Source organism: Physcomitrium patens, chromosome 2 (genome assembly GCF_059467195.1).
Source record: "Physcomitrium patens ecotype Gransden chromosome 2, ASM5946719v1, whole genome shotgun sequence".
NCBI lineage: Eukaryota > Viridiplantae > Streptophyta > Bryopsida > Funariales > Funariaceae > Physcomitrium > Physcomitrium patens.
Genome location: NC_143411.1, coordinates 20,061,866 through 20,078,917, shown reverse-complemented (window position 1 = coordinate 20,078,917; position 17,052 = coordinate 20,061,866). Strand labels below are relative to the sequence as shown.

Here is a 17,052-nt window from a genome sequence, read left to right as displayed (position 1 = left end):
CTCTATTATTGGTTGCTATGATGACTATGTTCCATGTATTTATAAGGCATTGAAATTAATAACATCTTAGATAATAGGCTTGATATTTGAGAATACATTCTTTTCAATGTAGTACAAGCAAAACAAGTGATGCGTGTAAGTATTTAAAAAGATAATGTCAATTATATGCATTAGTAATAACTTGTAGTTGGTGACAAAAATAAATAAGAGTGCTGATACAAAGACAATTTGTATCTATCGTAGAGCCCTACATGGTTGTTTTCTTTTTCTACTTGCAAGATTTAAAAACTTAATAAAAAAAAGTGATCTTTGCTTGTGCTAGTAGCAATATGAAGTAATGCATTTAAAAATAATTTGTCTTGTATGTTGTATTTAATAGGAAAACATCAAGTGCATATCTATATTAATATGCAAGTTAAATTTCCTTAGAAGGCACAAAAAATAAGTAAGAAAGCTTACCATTGTTGTACAATTTTTTTTTATAAAAGACATTGTTGCTCTCTAATTTATACGATAGTATTTCTAAAAGAATTTTTCCATCAAGTTCTTCTCTTCATAGGATATTTTGAAGGTTGTATATATCTCTTTGCATGCATCTATTATTTTCAAGGACAAGAATTTGATGAAAGAAAATAAACAAGTGAGACTTTCTCAAAGAAATATGACAAAATAAAAATAGAGAAGTATGTATATGTCATAGACAAACTCATGTAAGCCAATAATTACATATATAAATAAATAGAAGTAATTAAAAGTAGATAAAAGTAAATTAATTCTATAATATTTGATATAAAAGCTTCCTAGAAGCTTCATAGATGTTGCTTTGACTTTATAGGTGTCTTTAATTGACGTTTTGGATTAGAAACGTGGTCAACAAGTTAGCCATGTACCACACATGTTGTTAGTTTGAAGACCAAGCTAACAATGTAGCCTACACATAGAAAAACGTGCCTTGTAAGTTAAGGCATGTGTCCTACAAAGTCAATACTTATTGGAGGTCCTATAGAATATCGCCATATAGCCCCTAGTTAGATAGTATATATAGAGACAAGAGTGAAGCCTTCTTCACTCTTGTCAACTCCTTTCTTACTTCCAGTCTAATTTTAAGGGTCTCTAGTTTTCTTGTCTTTTGGCTATAGCCATTCTAATTTCTCTTTCAATATACATACTTGTTTATTTATATTTTGTTACCTTTCTTTGAGTGAATGCTCACTTGACTGAATTACTTTTTCATCGAGTTCTTATCCTTGATAGTATATGAAAAATGAAATTGGAATGGCTATTGCAAAAGACATGGAAATTAGAGACTAGAAGGAGCGGTAATCACATGTTGAGGAAGTCTAAGATACGACAAATTGTATTTGCTACATACTTTAATCTTTGCTCCCTTTGAACGTAGTTAATATGTCCTCTCAACTATTAATAATGTATCATTTCAAAGTAGGAAGATCATCCTATGATTTGATCATTGTTGAAACCTTGTAACTTCCTTCAAACAAAATATTTATAACACTATCAAGATTCTTATCTACCTCTAATAAAATCACTAAACATTGAGAGTCTCTTCTTAGATCATGATACCAAATGTGTTGTATCTTGCCATCTATTTGAAAAAGAACATATCGTTCTTGAAGGACTTCATCTCTATTATATTGTCTTAAAGGCTGTGATAATTACAATGTCTCATTTGGTAATTCAACAAATAATGGCTCTTAAATTGAATGTGTTGGTTGTTGATTCTTCATCTTCTTAATACCACAATCATACAAAAACTATAAAGAAAGATAGAAAGAAGAATGTAATCTTTCCTAAATTATATTTATTTTATAGTAAAGATTTGCTATCCTTCATTTTTATTTTGATGGATGTCATTGATGAAAAGCTTTGACCTTCTCTATTACATTTGTAAGATTTTTTGCCAACTTCCATGTATGTTTACAAATATTATATTTGCACTGATGAATAAGATATTCTAACCTATATTAGCATCACCTTGAATCTAAAACTTCTTTCATCTTGAATTCTTGATTGTTATCCATTTCTATAAGAGGCGGTAGTATTTGTCTTCTTTTCAGAATATTGACTATCTTATATGGCTCTAAAAAAGACACGTGAAATACAAGATGGATTTTCATAGACTTTGATAGATGTAATCGATAAGTGACTAGATTGACCTGTTCACAAATGAGAAATGGTTAAAGTCTATGATAATCCATCTTATCACAAGAACAAATAATTTTAATATTACAAAAAAATAACCATACCTTATCACTAATGTGAAAATGAGGTTGTTCTTTGTAATAAACATCTATGCTTATCTTTTATTGTTCTTAAGCATTTTTTAGTCATGCCTTTATTATTATATGTAGCTTAAGTAAATGATTTTTTAAATCTTTTGTTATATGATTATCAACTTTTTAAAAGTCAAAATATCAAGTTATAGATAATATCTATAATTTTAAAAAATATATATTTACATAGAAGTATGTATCATATTATTATAAATAAATTCTACTAATGTCAAAAGAATTGTCCAATCATCTTATTGATAGTTGATGATACATCTCAAATATTGCTTCAAAACTTAATTTATATACTTTATTTTTCCATCAATTTGAGGATAGAAAGCTGAAGATAGTTTAATTTTTACTTTTAAAATATTGAAAAGCATTTTTCAAAATCTTGATCCAAACTGAATTTGCCTATTTGATATAATATCCTTAGACAATCCATCATAGCAATAGATATTATTAAAAAAAAGCTTGGCTATTTTTTCACTTGTGATAGTTTTTGTACATAGTATAAAATATATCATCTTAGTGAAACGACCTACTATCATGAATATAGAGTCATAAGAACTTGAGATTGGAAGATCTCTGATAAAATCCATAGAAATAAAAGACCATGATTGTTTTGAAATAGATAAGGATTAGAGAAGTCCATAGCAAGGATGACAAGGAGTTTTTGATCTTAAACAAATGTAACATGACTGGACAAAGTCTTTCATTGCCTTTCACATTTATGACCACTAAAAATCTCTAGATAGAAGTTTTAAAGTCTTGTTGTATCCAAAATGTTTAGCCATTGAAAAGTTATGACTTGCTTGAAGAACACATAAACATGCTTCTCATTCACGAATGTATAGGCATCCTTCAAAATAAAAAATCCTCTTGTTCATGATATAAGGATTTTTTTTTCTAAGTCTCATCATACTTCTTTTTGCTTGACAAGGATTGAATCAACAATAAACGTTAATTTTATTGCTCAAAGATGAAAGTGCTCTAACTTCAAGAGAATCATTCTTTGTTAATGAAAAGATACATTTCCTTCTTTTGGTGCAAGATAAGAATATTTAAAAAAGACATTTGACAAATCATATTATTTTTCGGATAAATAAGTGATTTTAAAATCAAATCTTAATAAAGACATGCTCTAATGGGCTTGGCGGTGATTCAAATTACGTGCTCACATAAAATATTTAAGTTTCTTGTCATTGATATAAAAAATAACTAGACTAGAAGCACCTTTTAGATAATGGGGCTATTCTTGAAACAAATCCACAATTACAAAAAGTTCTTTATTGAGAATCTCACAGTTGATCTTGGCTATTCAAAGCTATCCAACTCTAGGATCAGAAATTAGATTCATTTATATATATTTTTTAATTTTAGCATTATCATAATTTTCATCTTTTTTTGAACAACTAGATCTAATATTGGATAATTTAGAGGCTTTTTTGGTGGAATTTTGATCTATGTATGAAAAACATGATGTAATTCATGTTACAACCAATAAAATTTATATTTTGCAACAAGACAATCAATTGATAATATTATATGCTTCATAATTTTAATACCTTGCAACTAATATCAAGTGAAATGATATTGCATTTAATAGCCAATTTCTCTATTGATTACAATACGAGGTAAAAAAATTGATGCTCAACTTACTTGATCTTCAAACATTGAGTCAAGCAATTAATTTTGCTATGAAGTTTGATAATTGACTTTTTGAATTTCAATATGAGAGTCACACAAGTACATTTCAATGCTACTATAATTCAATGACAATGCCAATGTCTTTTCAACATATGAAATAGATAAAAGACAAAGCTTTGATATTGTGAGTACATTCTTGTCAATCTATTAAAGACAAGAACTTGATGAAAGCAAATAAACAAGTGAAATCCTTTCAAAGAAATATGAAAAAATAAAAATAGAAAAGTATGTATATTAAAAAAGAAATTAGAATGGCTATTGCCAAAAGACAAGGAAACTAGAGACTCTTGAAACTAGACTAGAGGCAAGAAAGGAATTGACAAGAGTGAAGAAGACTTTACTCTTACTTTTATATATACTTATCATGGATATATGTATCTACTATAATTATTACCTAAGTAATATGAATAGATAAAATTAGATAAAAATAGATTAATTTTATAATATCTTTTAGAAAAGCTTTTTAGATGCTATTTTGACTTTACATATATTTGTAGTTCATTAGTAGGTTAGAAATTTGGTCAACAAGCTATCCATGTGTCATATATATTGATAGCTTGCAGAATAAGCTAACTATGTAGCGTCTATATAAGAAACTTGCCTTGTAAGTCAAGATATATGTCATGCAAAGTCAACACCTTTTTGGAGGTCCTATAGAACGTCGCTACATAGATCCTAAGTAGATAATATGTATAGAAGCAAGAGTGAAGCCATCTTCACTCTTGTCAACTCCTTTCTTGTTTCTAGTTTAGTTTTAAGAGTCTCTAGTTTCTTTGTCTTTTGGCAATAGCCATTCCAATTTCTTTTTAATATACATATACATATATATATATATATATATATATATATTTTTTTTTGTCACTTTTTTTTTAAACAAATTTTCCAAATTTATGCATCTTCTTTTAATTCATTTTATTGATAGATTGATAAGAATGCACTTATAATATTAAAGCTTTGTCTTTTCTTGATTAAGAGTGGATTATCCCTTTTTCTTCATGAGACATAAGCATATTAAAAGTTATGGATTGTCTTCTTCTAAACAAATATTATACTTAGTATTTTCTTTATTCTCAAGTTCTTTCTTTTATTTATCTTAAGTAATATTAGATTTTTTTTATTTTATTTTATTTTTTAAGTATTATCATGGCAGATTTTCTTGAAATGAAAAGTGCAATGGCATAAATTTAAGAACAATTGAGAGAGTTGATGTTTGTGATGCATCAACTCAGTTTATTGCTATCTGGAACAACAAAAAGGATAAGAAATGAAGATATAGACATGATTGTAGCTGCTTTAATATCTACACCAAATCACATCTCTTTTCTTATAATAGAACACACTTTCAGTATTAGAAAAATTAGACTTGTCTTATCTAAGAAGTTTGATGGCACAAAATCTAAGTATTGAAGATTTATCAACCAAATACAACTTGTGATTGAACTCCAATCTTAAAGCTATCCAATCTCGAGATCACAAGTTAGATTCATAACTACACTTCTTTCAAGTTTGATATTATTATAGTTTTTATGTTTTTTTGAATGACAAGATTCAATATTGGATAATCTAGAGGCTTTTTTGATAGAATTTTGATATCCTCAAATATTGAGTCAAGCAATTGATTTTTCTCAGAAGTATGACAATTGATTTTTTGAATTTCAATCTAAGAATTGTGTAAGAAAATCTCTATATTATTACAATTCAATGATAATACCAATAATTTTTTAATCTAAAAATTTGGAAGTAGAAGACATGCAAATTAATGCAGTATGTTTTAAATCTCTTACTGAACATGAAAAGACTTGCCATTGTCAAAAAAGACAGTGTTTATGTTGTAGAAAAGTTAAGCACAATACTCAATATTGTCCAAAGAAACGATGCAACTATAAAATGAAGAGTAAAACTATCAAAGATGAGAAAATATTGAAAAATAAATTTGTCCAACTACAATAAGGACCATGCAGCTAAAATCTCATACAACTAAAGGTCCTATCTTTGCTTCAAAATTCTCTTATTGTTTTACAATAGATGTGTATTTAGGACCTAATAATCACAAAGCCTTTGCCTTAATAGATTCAAGAGCCTTAGTTTATTTTTTAGATGAAGTATTTATTAAAAGCCATAAACTACCATTAATACAAAAAACTAAATCCGTACATATAGAAATCATAGATGGCCATCCATTATCTTTTGGAGATATTACTCATAAAATAATTTTTATAGATATAGCAATAAATGGTCATAATAGCTGCATAATTTTTAATATAATTAGATCTCCTTTTAATCTAGTTATTTTAGATTTATTATGGCTAAAAAAGTATAATCCTCTGATAGATTAAATTTCTTATAAACTTGACTTTTTTTAGAGCATTATTAAGAGTTTTATGGAAAGCCATGAGTCTAGTGTAGCCAAATCTATTCTTGTAGGAGCAAAAGCTTTTTTGCATACTGTAAAAAAAAGACATGACAAAGAACTACTTGCAAACTTAGATTCTTTTCAAGAATGGCATCATTATCTAGAAGGTGCTTCCAATCTAATCACCATATATATAGATCACAAGAATCTTGATTATTTTATGTCAGCATGTATTTTGAATCATTGCCAAGCTTATTATAACATATTTTTGTGAAGATTTAAGTTCAATATCACTTATTGGCTAAGAAAATAATAAGATTTGTCAAATGTTCTTTCTATACATTCTTATCTTATAGCAAAAGAAAGAGATGCAGCTTTTAATTAACAAAGGATAATTTTATTGAAAGCAAAATAATTTCATCTTTGAGTAGTGAAATCAATACTAATATTGATTTAACTTTTTTCAAGAAAATTCAATCAAGTATGTCCTTTAGTCCTCTTATTAATAATATTAAGAATACTTCTTCTAAGTTTCATGATATTTCTAAGTTCAAGTTTAAGAACAACCTACTTTATTTCAAAAGACACCTATATGTTTTAGAAGAAGAAGATTATTTATATGTTCTTCAAGTACATTGTAACTTTTCAATAGGATGATATTTTGGATACAACAAGATTTTGGAGCTAATATCTAGAGATTTTTGATAGCTACAAATATAGAAGGTTGTAAAAAAATTTAAGTAATCATGTGACATTTGTTCAAGGTCAAAAACTCTTTATCATTGATCTTATAGACTTCTTCAGCCATTACCTATTCCAAAATAACCATGGTCTTCTATTTCCATGAATTTTATTATGGATCTTCTAATCTTAGGTTTGTACAATTTTATATTTGTGATAGTAGATTGCTTTACTAAAATGACATATTTTATATTATGCTTAAAATTTATCATAGGTGAAGAAACTACCAAGCTTTTCTATGACAATATCTATCAATATCATGGATTGCCGACATATATTATATCAAATAGAAGGACTCAATTTATATTAAGATTTTAAAAAATCCTTTTTAAGATTCTAAAGGTGAATACAAGGCTTATTTGGTATTTTATCCTCAAATTGATAGTCAAATAGAATATATAAACCAAGTTTGAGAGCAATACTTAATATGTACCATCAATTATCAATAAGAATATTGGATAATCCTCTTGCCATTGGTAGAGTTTGCTTATAATAATACAATGCATTCTTCTAAGCAAAAAATATTTTTTTTTATTAATTATGATTATCATCTATGACTTAATACTTTTGACTTTTCAAAAGTTGATTATCTTGTGGTAGTAGATTTGATAAATTATTTGTCAGAGCTACATGCAACAATAAAGGTGCAATTAAAGAAAGTTCAAGAACAATAAAAGATGAATGATGATGCCTATCAAAAGAAATAACCACAATTCAACATAGGTGACAAGGTATGGTTACTTCATCATAATATTAAGAGTACTTATTTTTGTGATTAATTAGACTATTGCAGGCTTAGACCTTTTCCTATTTGTAGATAAATAAATTCAATTGTTTATTGATTATATCTATCAAAATCAATGAAGATCCATTCCATATTCCATGTGTCTCTTCTTGAACCATATAAGAATGTGAATACACTAAGAAGAAGACAAGTCCCACTTCCTTCTATAGAAGTAGATAATAATGAAGATTTTGAAGTGGGAGAAGTTCTAGACTCAAGGAGGCACCAAAATAAGTTAGAATATCTTGTCCATTGGCAAAGATATGATATTTAGTGAATGCACATGGAAATTAGTAAAGAATCTTGCAAATGCAGCAAAAGTGGTAGAGGCTTTTTATCGATAATGTCCATCAAAATCAAGATAAAGAATAATAAATCTTTGCTATAAAAAGAATAAGATCTAAAAAAAATTACATACTACCTTCTATCATTGTTTGTAGTTTTAGTATTAAGGAGATAGAAAACCAACAGCTAGCACATTTAACTCAAGAGCCATCATTTACTAACTTATTGAATGAGACATTGAAATTGTTATAACCTTCAAGTCAACGTAATAGGGATGAAGATTGGCAAAAATGACATATTATTCCTAAAATAGATAGCAAGATATAATGAATTTAGTATCATGACCTAAGAAAAGTCTCTCAATGTTTGGTGATTTTATTGGAGGTAGGTACAACTCTTGATGGTGTTACAAATGTTTTGTTTAAAAGAAGTTATAAAGGTTTTAACAATGATCAAATCATAGGGTGGTCTTTCAATCCTGGAATGGAACATTATCAATCGTTGAGAGAACCTATCAATTACTTTTGAAGAGAACAAAGATCAAAGTATGTGGCAAATATAATTTGCCACATTTTAGACTTCTTCAACATACAATCACTGTTCTTTGTAAAACTCATTCCTTAAAATGGAGAATAATGTCATTGATATATATCTACTATAATTATTATCTAAGTAATATGAATAGGTAGAATTAAGCAAAATTTGGTTAATTTCACAATACCTTCTAGAGAAACATCCTAAAAGCTTTTTAGACAATATTTTGACTTTACATATGTTTATATTTGATTGGTAGGTTAGAAACTTAGTCGACAAACTACCCATGTGCCACACGTGTTAGTAGCTTGCAAAATAAGCTAATTATATGGTACCCATATAAGAAACTTGCCTTGCAAGTTAAGATACATGTCATGCAAAGTCAGCACATTTTTGGAGGTCCTATAGAATGTCACCACATAGATCCTAATTAGATAATATATATAGAAGCAAGAGTAAAGCCTTCTTTACTCTTAACTCCTTTCTTATTTCTAGTTTAGTTTTAAGAGTCTTTAGTTTCTTTGTCTTTTAGCAATAGCCATTCCAATTTCTTTTTAATATACATACTTCTCTATTTTTATTTTTGTCAATTTGTTTTACATAGATTTCTTAGATTGATACATCTTTTTTCAATTCATATCCTTAACAATGCTATTCAACTAGGATCTATGTGGTGACATTCTATAAGACCTCTAATAATAAGTTGACTTTACATGACATGTATCTTAACTTATTTGGCAGGTTTTCTATATGAGCGCCATATGTTTAACTTATTCGATAAGCTATCAATACATGTGGCACATGGTTAGCTTGTTGACTAGGCTTTTAATATATCACTCAACTACAAATACATGTAAAGTCAATATAGCATTTAAGAAGCTTTTAGAAAGTTACTTTAAAAGATATCATGAATTTAATTTATTTTTATCTACTTCTTCCTATTCATATTATTTAAATAATAATTATAATAGAGATATATATCCGTGACAATTAACCAAGTTCAATTGCATCATTTCAACATGAATAACTTGGAAAGAAGTACCAACATTAATTTTGTTGGTTGTTAAGATCCTTACTAACAAATAGCTTGTTGCATCAACTATTGTATTCTGGCTGTTGTTTGCATTGATCACATGGCATGTCTATATTTGCATTTTCTTCTTATGAAGTATATCATAGTTTGATCTTAAATAAACATTGATATTTTTTGGATGTGATGGCTCAACTTTTAGTATTAGTGATTTGCTCATTTTTATAAATACAACAAAAGAAAATAGTCTATATCACTTTGTATTAAAGAACGTGTAGTTGTACAATTGTTGAAGTACAAATCTATAACAAAGAACAAAGTCTTTCAAGTCCTTCTTCTAGTGTTGCATAGATCCGCTTAATAAGTAGTTGAATTTGTTGTTGATATTGTTGTTGAAGTTGTTATAGTTTAGTAGTTATAGATATCTAAAAATAAAAATAAAAATAAAAATAAAAATTCTAAATCTACTAATTTAATTTATACTAAATTAGCACTCTTCATGTAGGAATGGCTATAAAAAAAATTTCAAGATCAACAAAATATTCTAAATAATAAGTAGCATATAAAAATTATAAAATCAATATGCTAATTCTTTAATTTATCATTCATCTTTAAGAAGATTCAAAAAACCAATTTTCAAATACACTTTTCTAATTTGGAACTTGCTTAGTTAATCCATAAGTCGTATATAATTGATTTCTTTTCTATTGGTTATTGCTACACTTATAAACAATTACTTAGATGAATATGTGATTTTTAGTAGTTTGCATTGTATATAATTTAGCAATAATCTAATAGCTATAGATTTAGGGTTGAAGGTGGCATTGAAGGTGGCATTTAAAAGTATTTTTTTTGTTGTTGGTGAAAGTAATTATAATATTATTGAATGTATTAAAGAATCTCTATATCTAAATCTACATTAGTTTATCAAAACCTAATAAATCTTATAAAAAACCCTTTTCAACATATCAATTGCCAAATATATATTAATAGATAAATATAAATAAATAATAAAATATATTACATAATATTGTTATAAAGACTAAATCTTTAATATATAAGATATGATATTAATTTATAATTCTATCTTACTAAAAAAAAGTTAAATATCAATAAGAAATATAAAGTAAAATACTGTTGTATTTTTATAAAAAAATAAATTTCTTTCTATAAGTTAAACCTACATCTTATTTAGAAATTCTTTTATATTTTTAAAAAAACAACATAGAAAAATTTAAATAGAATAATTTTTAAAATTAAAATTGATGATAATATTTTTTTAATAAAGGCATTTATTTTATAGTTTTAAATATATTTATCAATATTTATTTGAATTTTTGAATTATTTTATTATAAAAATTATAAATTAATATAGATCCTAAAACTTTAAATTTTTTAAAAAAATATTTAAGATATAAAATAATTTTTTAGAGTCTTTAAAATTAATTAGGTTCTTTATAAAATATCATTATAAAATTAAAACCTTATTATTGAAGTATATAGAAAGAAAAATTAAATTCAATAACAATACTAAACAAACTTAAATTTAGTGAAAGAAGTTTTTACACTACTATCATTATTTACTTATAAAAATTATTAAAAAAATTCAAGAAATTTTACCAATTTTATAATATAGCAACAATAACAAGCCTCAAAAATTTAATGTAGCTATCAAATGTTTCATTTTAGAAAAATAAATTAATTTGAATTTAATTTTAATTGGTAGAATTATTAAAATTATAATTTTAAATTATTTCATTATAAAAAAATTAGGATTAAATATTTTTATATTATTTAAGAGTTCATTAGAATTTTCAAATGTTTATAGGCTACATAAGTCTTATTAGTAAAAAATTCATTAAAATAGAGGCTTGATAAAATATGATAAGATATTTTTAAATTTTTTCTAAGATTAATAAGGTTTATATAGTATAATTAGATATTTAGTTTGTTAAAGAATACCTAAAATGTATTTCTAAACACATTGTGTATTGTTTTTGAGTTGTAAATCTACCTTCAAGATAAGGTCAAATGCTTCTACAACCACATGTCTTTTGCTTTGTAAATTTGTTTTTATATAACATGTCATTTTATTACTTTTTGAAATTGGACCATGTTAAATTGGTCTTTCTAGTTCTCATTATCTTTGAAAACTTGAACAATATATAAGATCTTCTAATAATCATTCAATTTGGTGAATATTTTTTATTGTAGTAATCAATTTAAAATTTATTTCTATAAATGGTTAAAATTATAATATTCAATATTAAATAAACTTCATATTTGCTATTAGTGGCTTGTTAATATTTAATATTTAATATTAATATTTAACTATAACCTATTCATAGTTCGAAGCTTAAAACTAAGAATATATCTAAATATATGTCTGTCTATTTGGATGATTTTGATAACAACTTAAATTGCAGTTAAACAACTCTCGAATAATATCCATTCATGTGCATGTACTCCAATGAATGTCTACCCATTCTTTAGATTTATAATAAACTTTGGTTAAATCTATAATAAAGTTAAAAGATAAAATTGCTTCTCTCCAAAAAACAATTAAAAAATACAAATTTGGTGTCAAAATTAATTTGTCTTTAAAACTTTGAATACAATAGCAATCCATAGGGCATTTTTTGCCAATACAAAAATAAACTTCATTGCTATTACTTCTACTATCTTTGTACAATCACCTACATTATGAATCAACTAAAAGCATAATTGGTATTTTGAAAAAGCTATTAATTAAATAGATCCATACTTAGTATTGTTGATACATCCTAAACCTGCAATGTCTAATGATACATATCATATAAGTCTATATTATTAAATTTGGTGTATATTTGTTTGTTGTTTATTTGGTTAATCACAAGTTTTAGATCACTTGTGACTAGAGCCATATTTGGTATTGTTAGAAAGCTCTTGGAGACCATGAGTGTGCACGGACTTGGTCTCACATGATTCAAAGCTACGACGACAAAAACGTTATTGAATTTTAAAGTATTGTAAAATCAAAAAGAAGTTGAAACTGTGCTGGAATTGCAGCTTCGACACTTCTCGCTTCAACAGTCTGTGACCCTGCACCACCAAATTATACAAATCATAATAATCAACAACGCTCATGCAACTAACATCCAAATCATCAAACAATGAACCACTTATGCAACAAGATGGAGATGCACCACAAAAGGCAAACCATGATTCATATGAACACAAGGAACCTAGACAGATTCACAACATCGTAAGCTTATCTGTTTCTCTTGACATCCCACTATAGTATCATGAGAGAAGTCCCTGCACGAGGTACACTATTCCAGCACATTTTGCATCCATGAGGTGCAGAATAAGATCAAGACTCATCCACATGGTCTACCTTTATGATCAAGAATCGTCCGGAACCTTGTGGTTAAGTACACTAACATGGCTGCTGCGCACTCGCCTGTATCCACACTCATAACGTTCCAGCTGCAAAGTCTTGCAATAGTCCTTACTTCACATGATTTGTCACCACTGTTACCTCTGTGTCATAGGTCGTATGTCGAACTGATATTGTTTGACAATGATGGAGTTCAGCTAGGCTCTTCCGTGGCATTCAAAAATTTGCTTACATCCTCAATTGTTATCTCCTGATCTGGTTTGTGATCTGCAAATGAATATGTATGAACCTATGGATTAGTGCATTCTCCTTTGCATAAAAATCCACAAAGTGCATCAAATATGTAGATGTTGACTTCAACTCAAGCAAATAATGGTGTAACCGAAATTTTACAAATATAATGAACTTGATCAAGTTGTCAGCTTGAAACGTACCTGGAGTTAGGCAGCTGCTAACGACAACCAAATACAAGAACACTGGTTCGCAGGCATCTGCTGGAGCCTACTGGATCCTCATCATATTGTTGTTTACAAGGAAAAACCCTTGCCCCACTCCTGCAATGACCAAGTATGAATGTAGCCAGGTGTTAGTCAGATCAATAAGGCAAAATTTGCACTAGATTTGTCATTAGATTGCTTCCGAAGCTGTATATAATTGTAAGAGACTTGCCTGCGCGAGAAACAGTTCTCTGCTTCGCCGTCGTCCAGCATCACTAGAGGGTAAATGAGCTCTGGTTTGGAGCATTTCATCGATTCATCCACAGATATTACAGAGAAGTATCTTGCCATGTCACTTCAATCGTAAGCCGGACGCTGGTGTCATTGTTCACCTCATAACCACCTACGACAATATTGCCTCGACCATCCAGGTCTGGTTCGAATGCCATGTCCAATGGCAGGTGCAAGGCCCACAACGACTCCCAGTCAATTCAGCAATCTCAACCTTCACTTTGCACTTCTTGTCGCGTCTAGTCTTCATGGAGAGACTCTTCAGTTTGGAGGCCAACGGGTCCTCTCTCAATATCTCAACGCCAGGCTGCCAAATGAAACAACCGAGTCTATATCTCCACTGAAGTCTTAAAATCCACAATGCAATGTATGATCTATCTTGCTGCAAATTCTACATTAACTTCACTTGTCTGTCAGCAATCTTTGATACCTAAGTGACAAAGCAATTCACTGGACTTCAAACGATCAACAACATTTAGTAAATTTGTGTTAGTCCTATATTCCAGATTTGATGATGCAAAAGATAATACACAAAGTCAGATCAAAACATGACGCTTAACCTTTTCTCACTTACCGGATACGTTCGGTCATAAACAACCACATTCTTAGAACTGGCATGATCAACCAAGTCTGGAGGCAACAGGATACAAATGCTTTGCACTATCTCCTTTCTGTAAGCCACCTCCGTCGTTGAATGCTTGCCAAACACAATGCCATTCACAATGCCATTCACCTTTCGCAACGCTCTCACAGCCTCACACCATTTTGCCACATCAATTCGTTTGTCCTCGCTCTCATATTCTTTCCATGTAGACATCCACCGCTCCTTGATAGCCTGATCATCAAGATCGTGAACTGATGACTTGAAGAACAGTGGGAGCAAGTTCAACGCTTGGTTTCCTGCTTGTTCAGCAGCATGACACTCCGACAACTCTATCATTGGCCACTTAGAAATTAAGTAATCTTGAGACAACACTATAACAGCAACATGACAATGTTGGGCTGCCTTTAAAATCAGAGGCGCAAATTCCTTCCCTTTAGGCAAACTGTTGAGTCTTCCATCAAAGAATGGAGAATAACCTTGAGCTTCAAGATCCACACAGAGTTGCTCTACAAAATCCTTCTGCCCTCTGCTATGACTTAAAAATATGTCATGCTTGCTGAGACCAAGCTTGATACTTGGGCTGCAAACTATGCAAAACGGTGAAAACCCCACAGCTTAGGGTGCAAAACCCAACAACATAGTAGGTGAAGATTAAATCTCTGAAAGAATATTGCATGCTACACTAGTAAAATTGGATATTGCATCCAGTGTTGTCTCGAGAGTGCAATTCAACAGGGGTGTCACATTAACCCATCCTCTCAATTCCTCAAATTCCCCAAACTTGGGGACTGCTCATAATCCACCTACAGAGGTAGATCGTGAGTTGTTTCCGACTTACAGGAATGGGCTATTCTGACCAATGGTATTCCTGCTCTGCTGCACTTTGAAATGCCACACGTAGGGGGTGTCACACTCGGACTTTCATTGAGTTTCATAAAAAAAGTCGAGGAATGCTCATTATCTATCTGCCCCTAATTCTATATGCACATTCTGTATCACAATTTACGGTCCCTGCGCAAGAGGTTCACCAGGCATGAGAGAGAGTTTATCTCGAGCCAGCCATGCCCTAAGCATACAGATGAACTCTACAACTCCTCGTCAGATGTGCTCGGGTTGGTATGATTGGAAACCACTGCCAATTATAGGTATGCATCGGTAGTTTCTCCACAAAGGCTTGAAACTGCCCAAGTGAAACTAGTAATTCGACCTAAAACTTCTCGCACTTGACTTGTCCATCCGCATATATAAAACTCCCAACCGACTACTACATACCCTTGAATTCACAAATGTTTCAATACCCGTCTTTCTCAATTCAGATATCAAATTCAACTACAGAGCGGTTTGACGCACCCACAAGATGTGCACAGGACCACGACAGCCTTAAAGTGTTGCTGCTTATTATTATGGGAAACCAGTGAATGGAGATCGTCTGGAATTCGGCTCCACTTCCTTTGAGATTCCCACCATGAGTGAGAAGGATTGTCGCAAACATGACGAGGAAAAGGGAAAATGGGTGAAATACAAGACGAAGGAGGTCTTTGAAGACATATGAAAATAAGGTGCATGCAAGGAAGCCCGCGAACATGGCCAACCGCTCTGTGAAAAGCAACTCTGGTGAGCAAAATGTTGATGCTGGGGACTGGGTTCGATACTGTTCTTTACCTCGGCCTTTGGGTGTCCTTGCAGATGACAATGTTCAGCCCCCAGCATTCCATCCAGTCTCTGTGTCTGAAAAAAAAACCCTTTGAACCCATGTCAGCAGGGTGTCTGTACAAAAGCGTGATGGTTAACCATATACATGCAGAAAAGTCAGGCATTAGAGAAGAATTGGTTGGTGAAATTTCAAAAAATAACTCAGCATGTGTTCATGGAAAATCTCAACCGGGTTGGGTTCCCTGCTGCAACCTGAATAGATACCGTACGAACGGTTGTGCCTAGTGACAAAATTCTTCACATTTGTTGAAACAACGGGACGACACTCGCATTCTTTAACCGACGACGTTTAGTTACACACTTTCTTTTGCATGTTTTCAAATTTAAGCCCATCATATAGTTTATCCCTGCAATGATACCTCTGACTTCTTCCTTCTTGGAAAATCGGTATGTTGGGTAAATAATCATCCACTCGTGTTGCAAATGTCCATTCAAGGAAAGTCCGCTGAGTACGGAAACATTGTTAACAACGCATTTTCTGTTGAAACCTGTCTTTGATACAAAGACAACGCTCTAGATTTCATGTGATTCAGAGCTATCTGAGTCTCCAACAACGATGGATGCGATGCACGGACAATTAAATGCAGAGGTTGCAAAGATCCGAGATTGTCTAATCGGAGAAGAAGAGAAGCAAGCCATGGGTACTCGCAGAGCAACAGGAGTTCTTCGAGGTGGATCGTCACGCAAACCAAGCTCATGGGTACAGACAACCCAGACTGTGGAGAATACTTGTACAGACAATCCTCCATTCTCTGGGCTTTATGCAAAATGACCAAAGAAATCCATGCAATCCTTCATTCTCTGGGCTTCGGATATCCGCTTGAGAAGTATATGGTCCGGACAATTTGATTCGATGTGAGACCCAATCAACCAAGGAGAAGTGGACTTGCCAGAAAATAGTGG

The 17,052-nt window shown here is 30.3% G+C and overlaps 1 protein-coding gene across 9 annotated transcripts; it reads right to left on the bottom strand.

The window, feature by feature from the left end:
• Positions 1-12,347: 12,347 nt before the first annotated feature.
• Positions 12,348-16,672, bottom strand: LOC112272816 (toll/interleukin-1 receptor-like protein). Of its 9 annotated transcripts, none has more exons than XM_073530780.1 (8): positions 16,509-16,672; positions 16,099-16,164; positions 15,275-15,312; positions 14,407-15,023; positions 13,774-14,139; positions 13,539-13,658; positions 13,102-13,371; positions 12,348-12,806 (listed from the first exon to the last, which is right to left on the bottom strand). In XM_073530780.1, the coding sequence occupies exons 2-5, from the start codon at positions 16,149-16,151 to the stop codon at positions 13,945-13,947; spliced, it is 903 nt and encodes a 300-aa protein (XP_073386881.1). In that variant the 5' UTR covers positions 16,152-16,164; positions 16,509-16,672; the 3' UTR covers positions 12,348-12,806; positions 13,102-13,371; positions 13,539-13,658; positions 13,774-13,944. The 9 variants fall into 9 exon arrangements, with proteins under 9 accessions (XP_073386881.1, XP_073386883.1, XP_073386879.1 ...); XM_073530782.2 differs by lacking the exon at positions 16,509-16,672 and having other exon boundaries at positions 14,407-14,732; positions 14,913-15,023; positions 16,099-16,494; XM_073530778.2 differs by lacking the exon at positions 16,509-16,672 and adding an exon at positions 16,342-16,491.
• Positions 16,673-17,052: the final 380 nt, after the last annotated feature.

Coding starts and splice junctions, on each gene's coding strand:
- LOC112272816 (XM_073530767.2), bottom strand. CDS start 16,253: ATGCCTGACTTTTCTGCATGTATATGGTTAACCATCACGCTTTTGTAC. Junction 15,024..15,274: donor GGTCAGAATAGCCCATTCCT/GTAAGTCGGAAA, acceptor CGTTTTGCATAG/TTTGCAGCCCAAGTATCAAG. Junction 14,140..14,406: donor TTTATGACCGAACGTATCCG/GTAAGTGAGAAA, acceptor TTCATTTGGCAG/CCTGGCGTTGAGATATTGAG.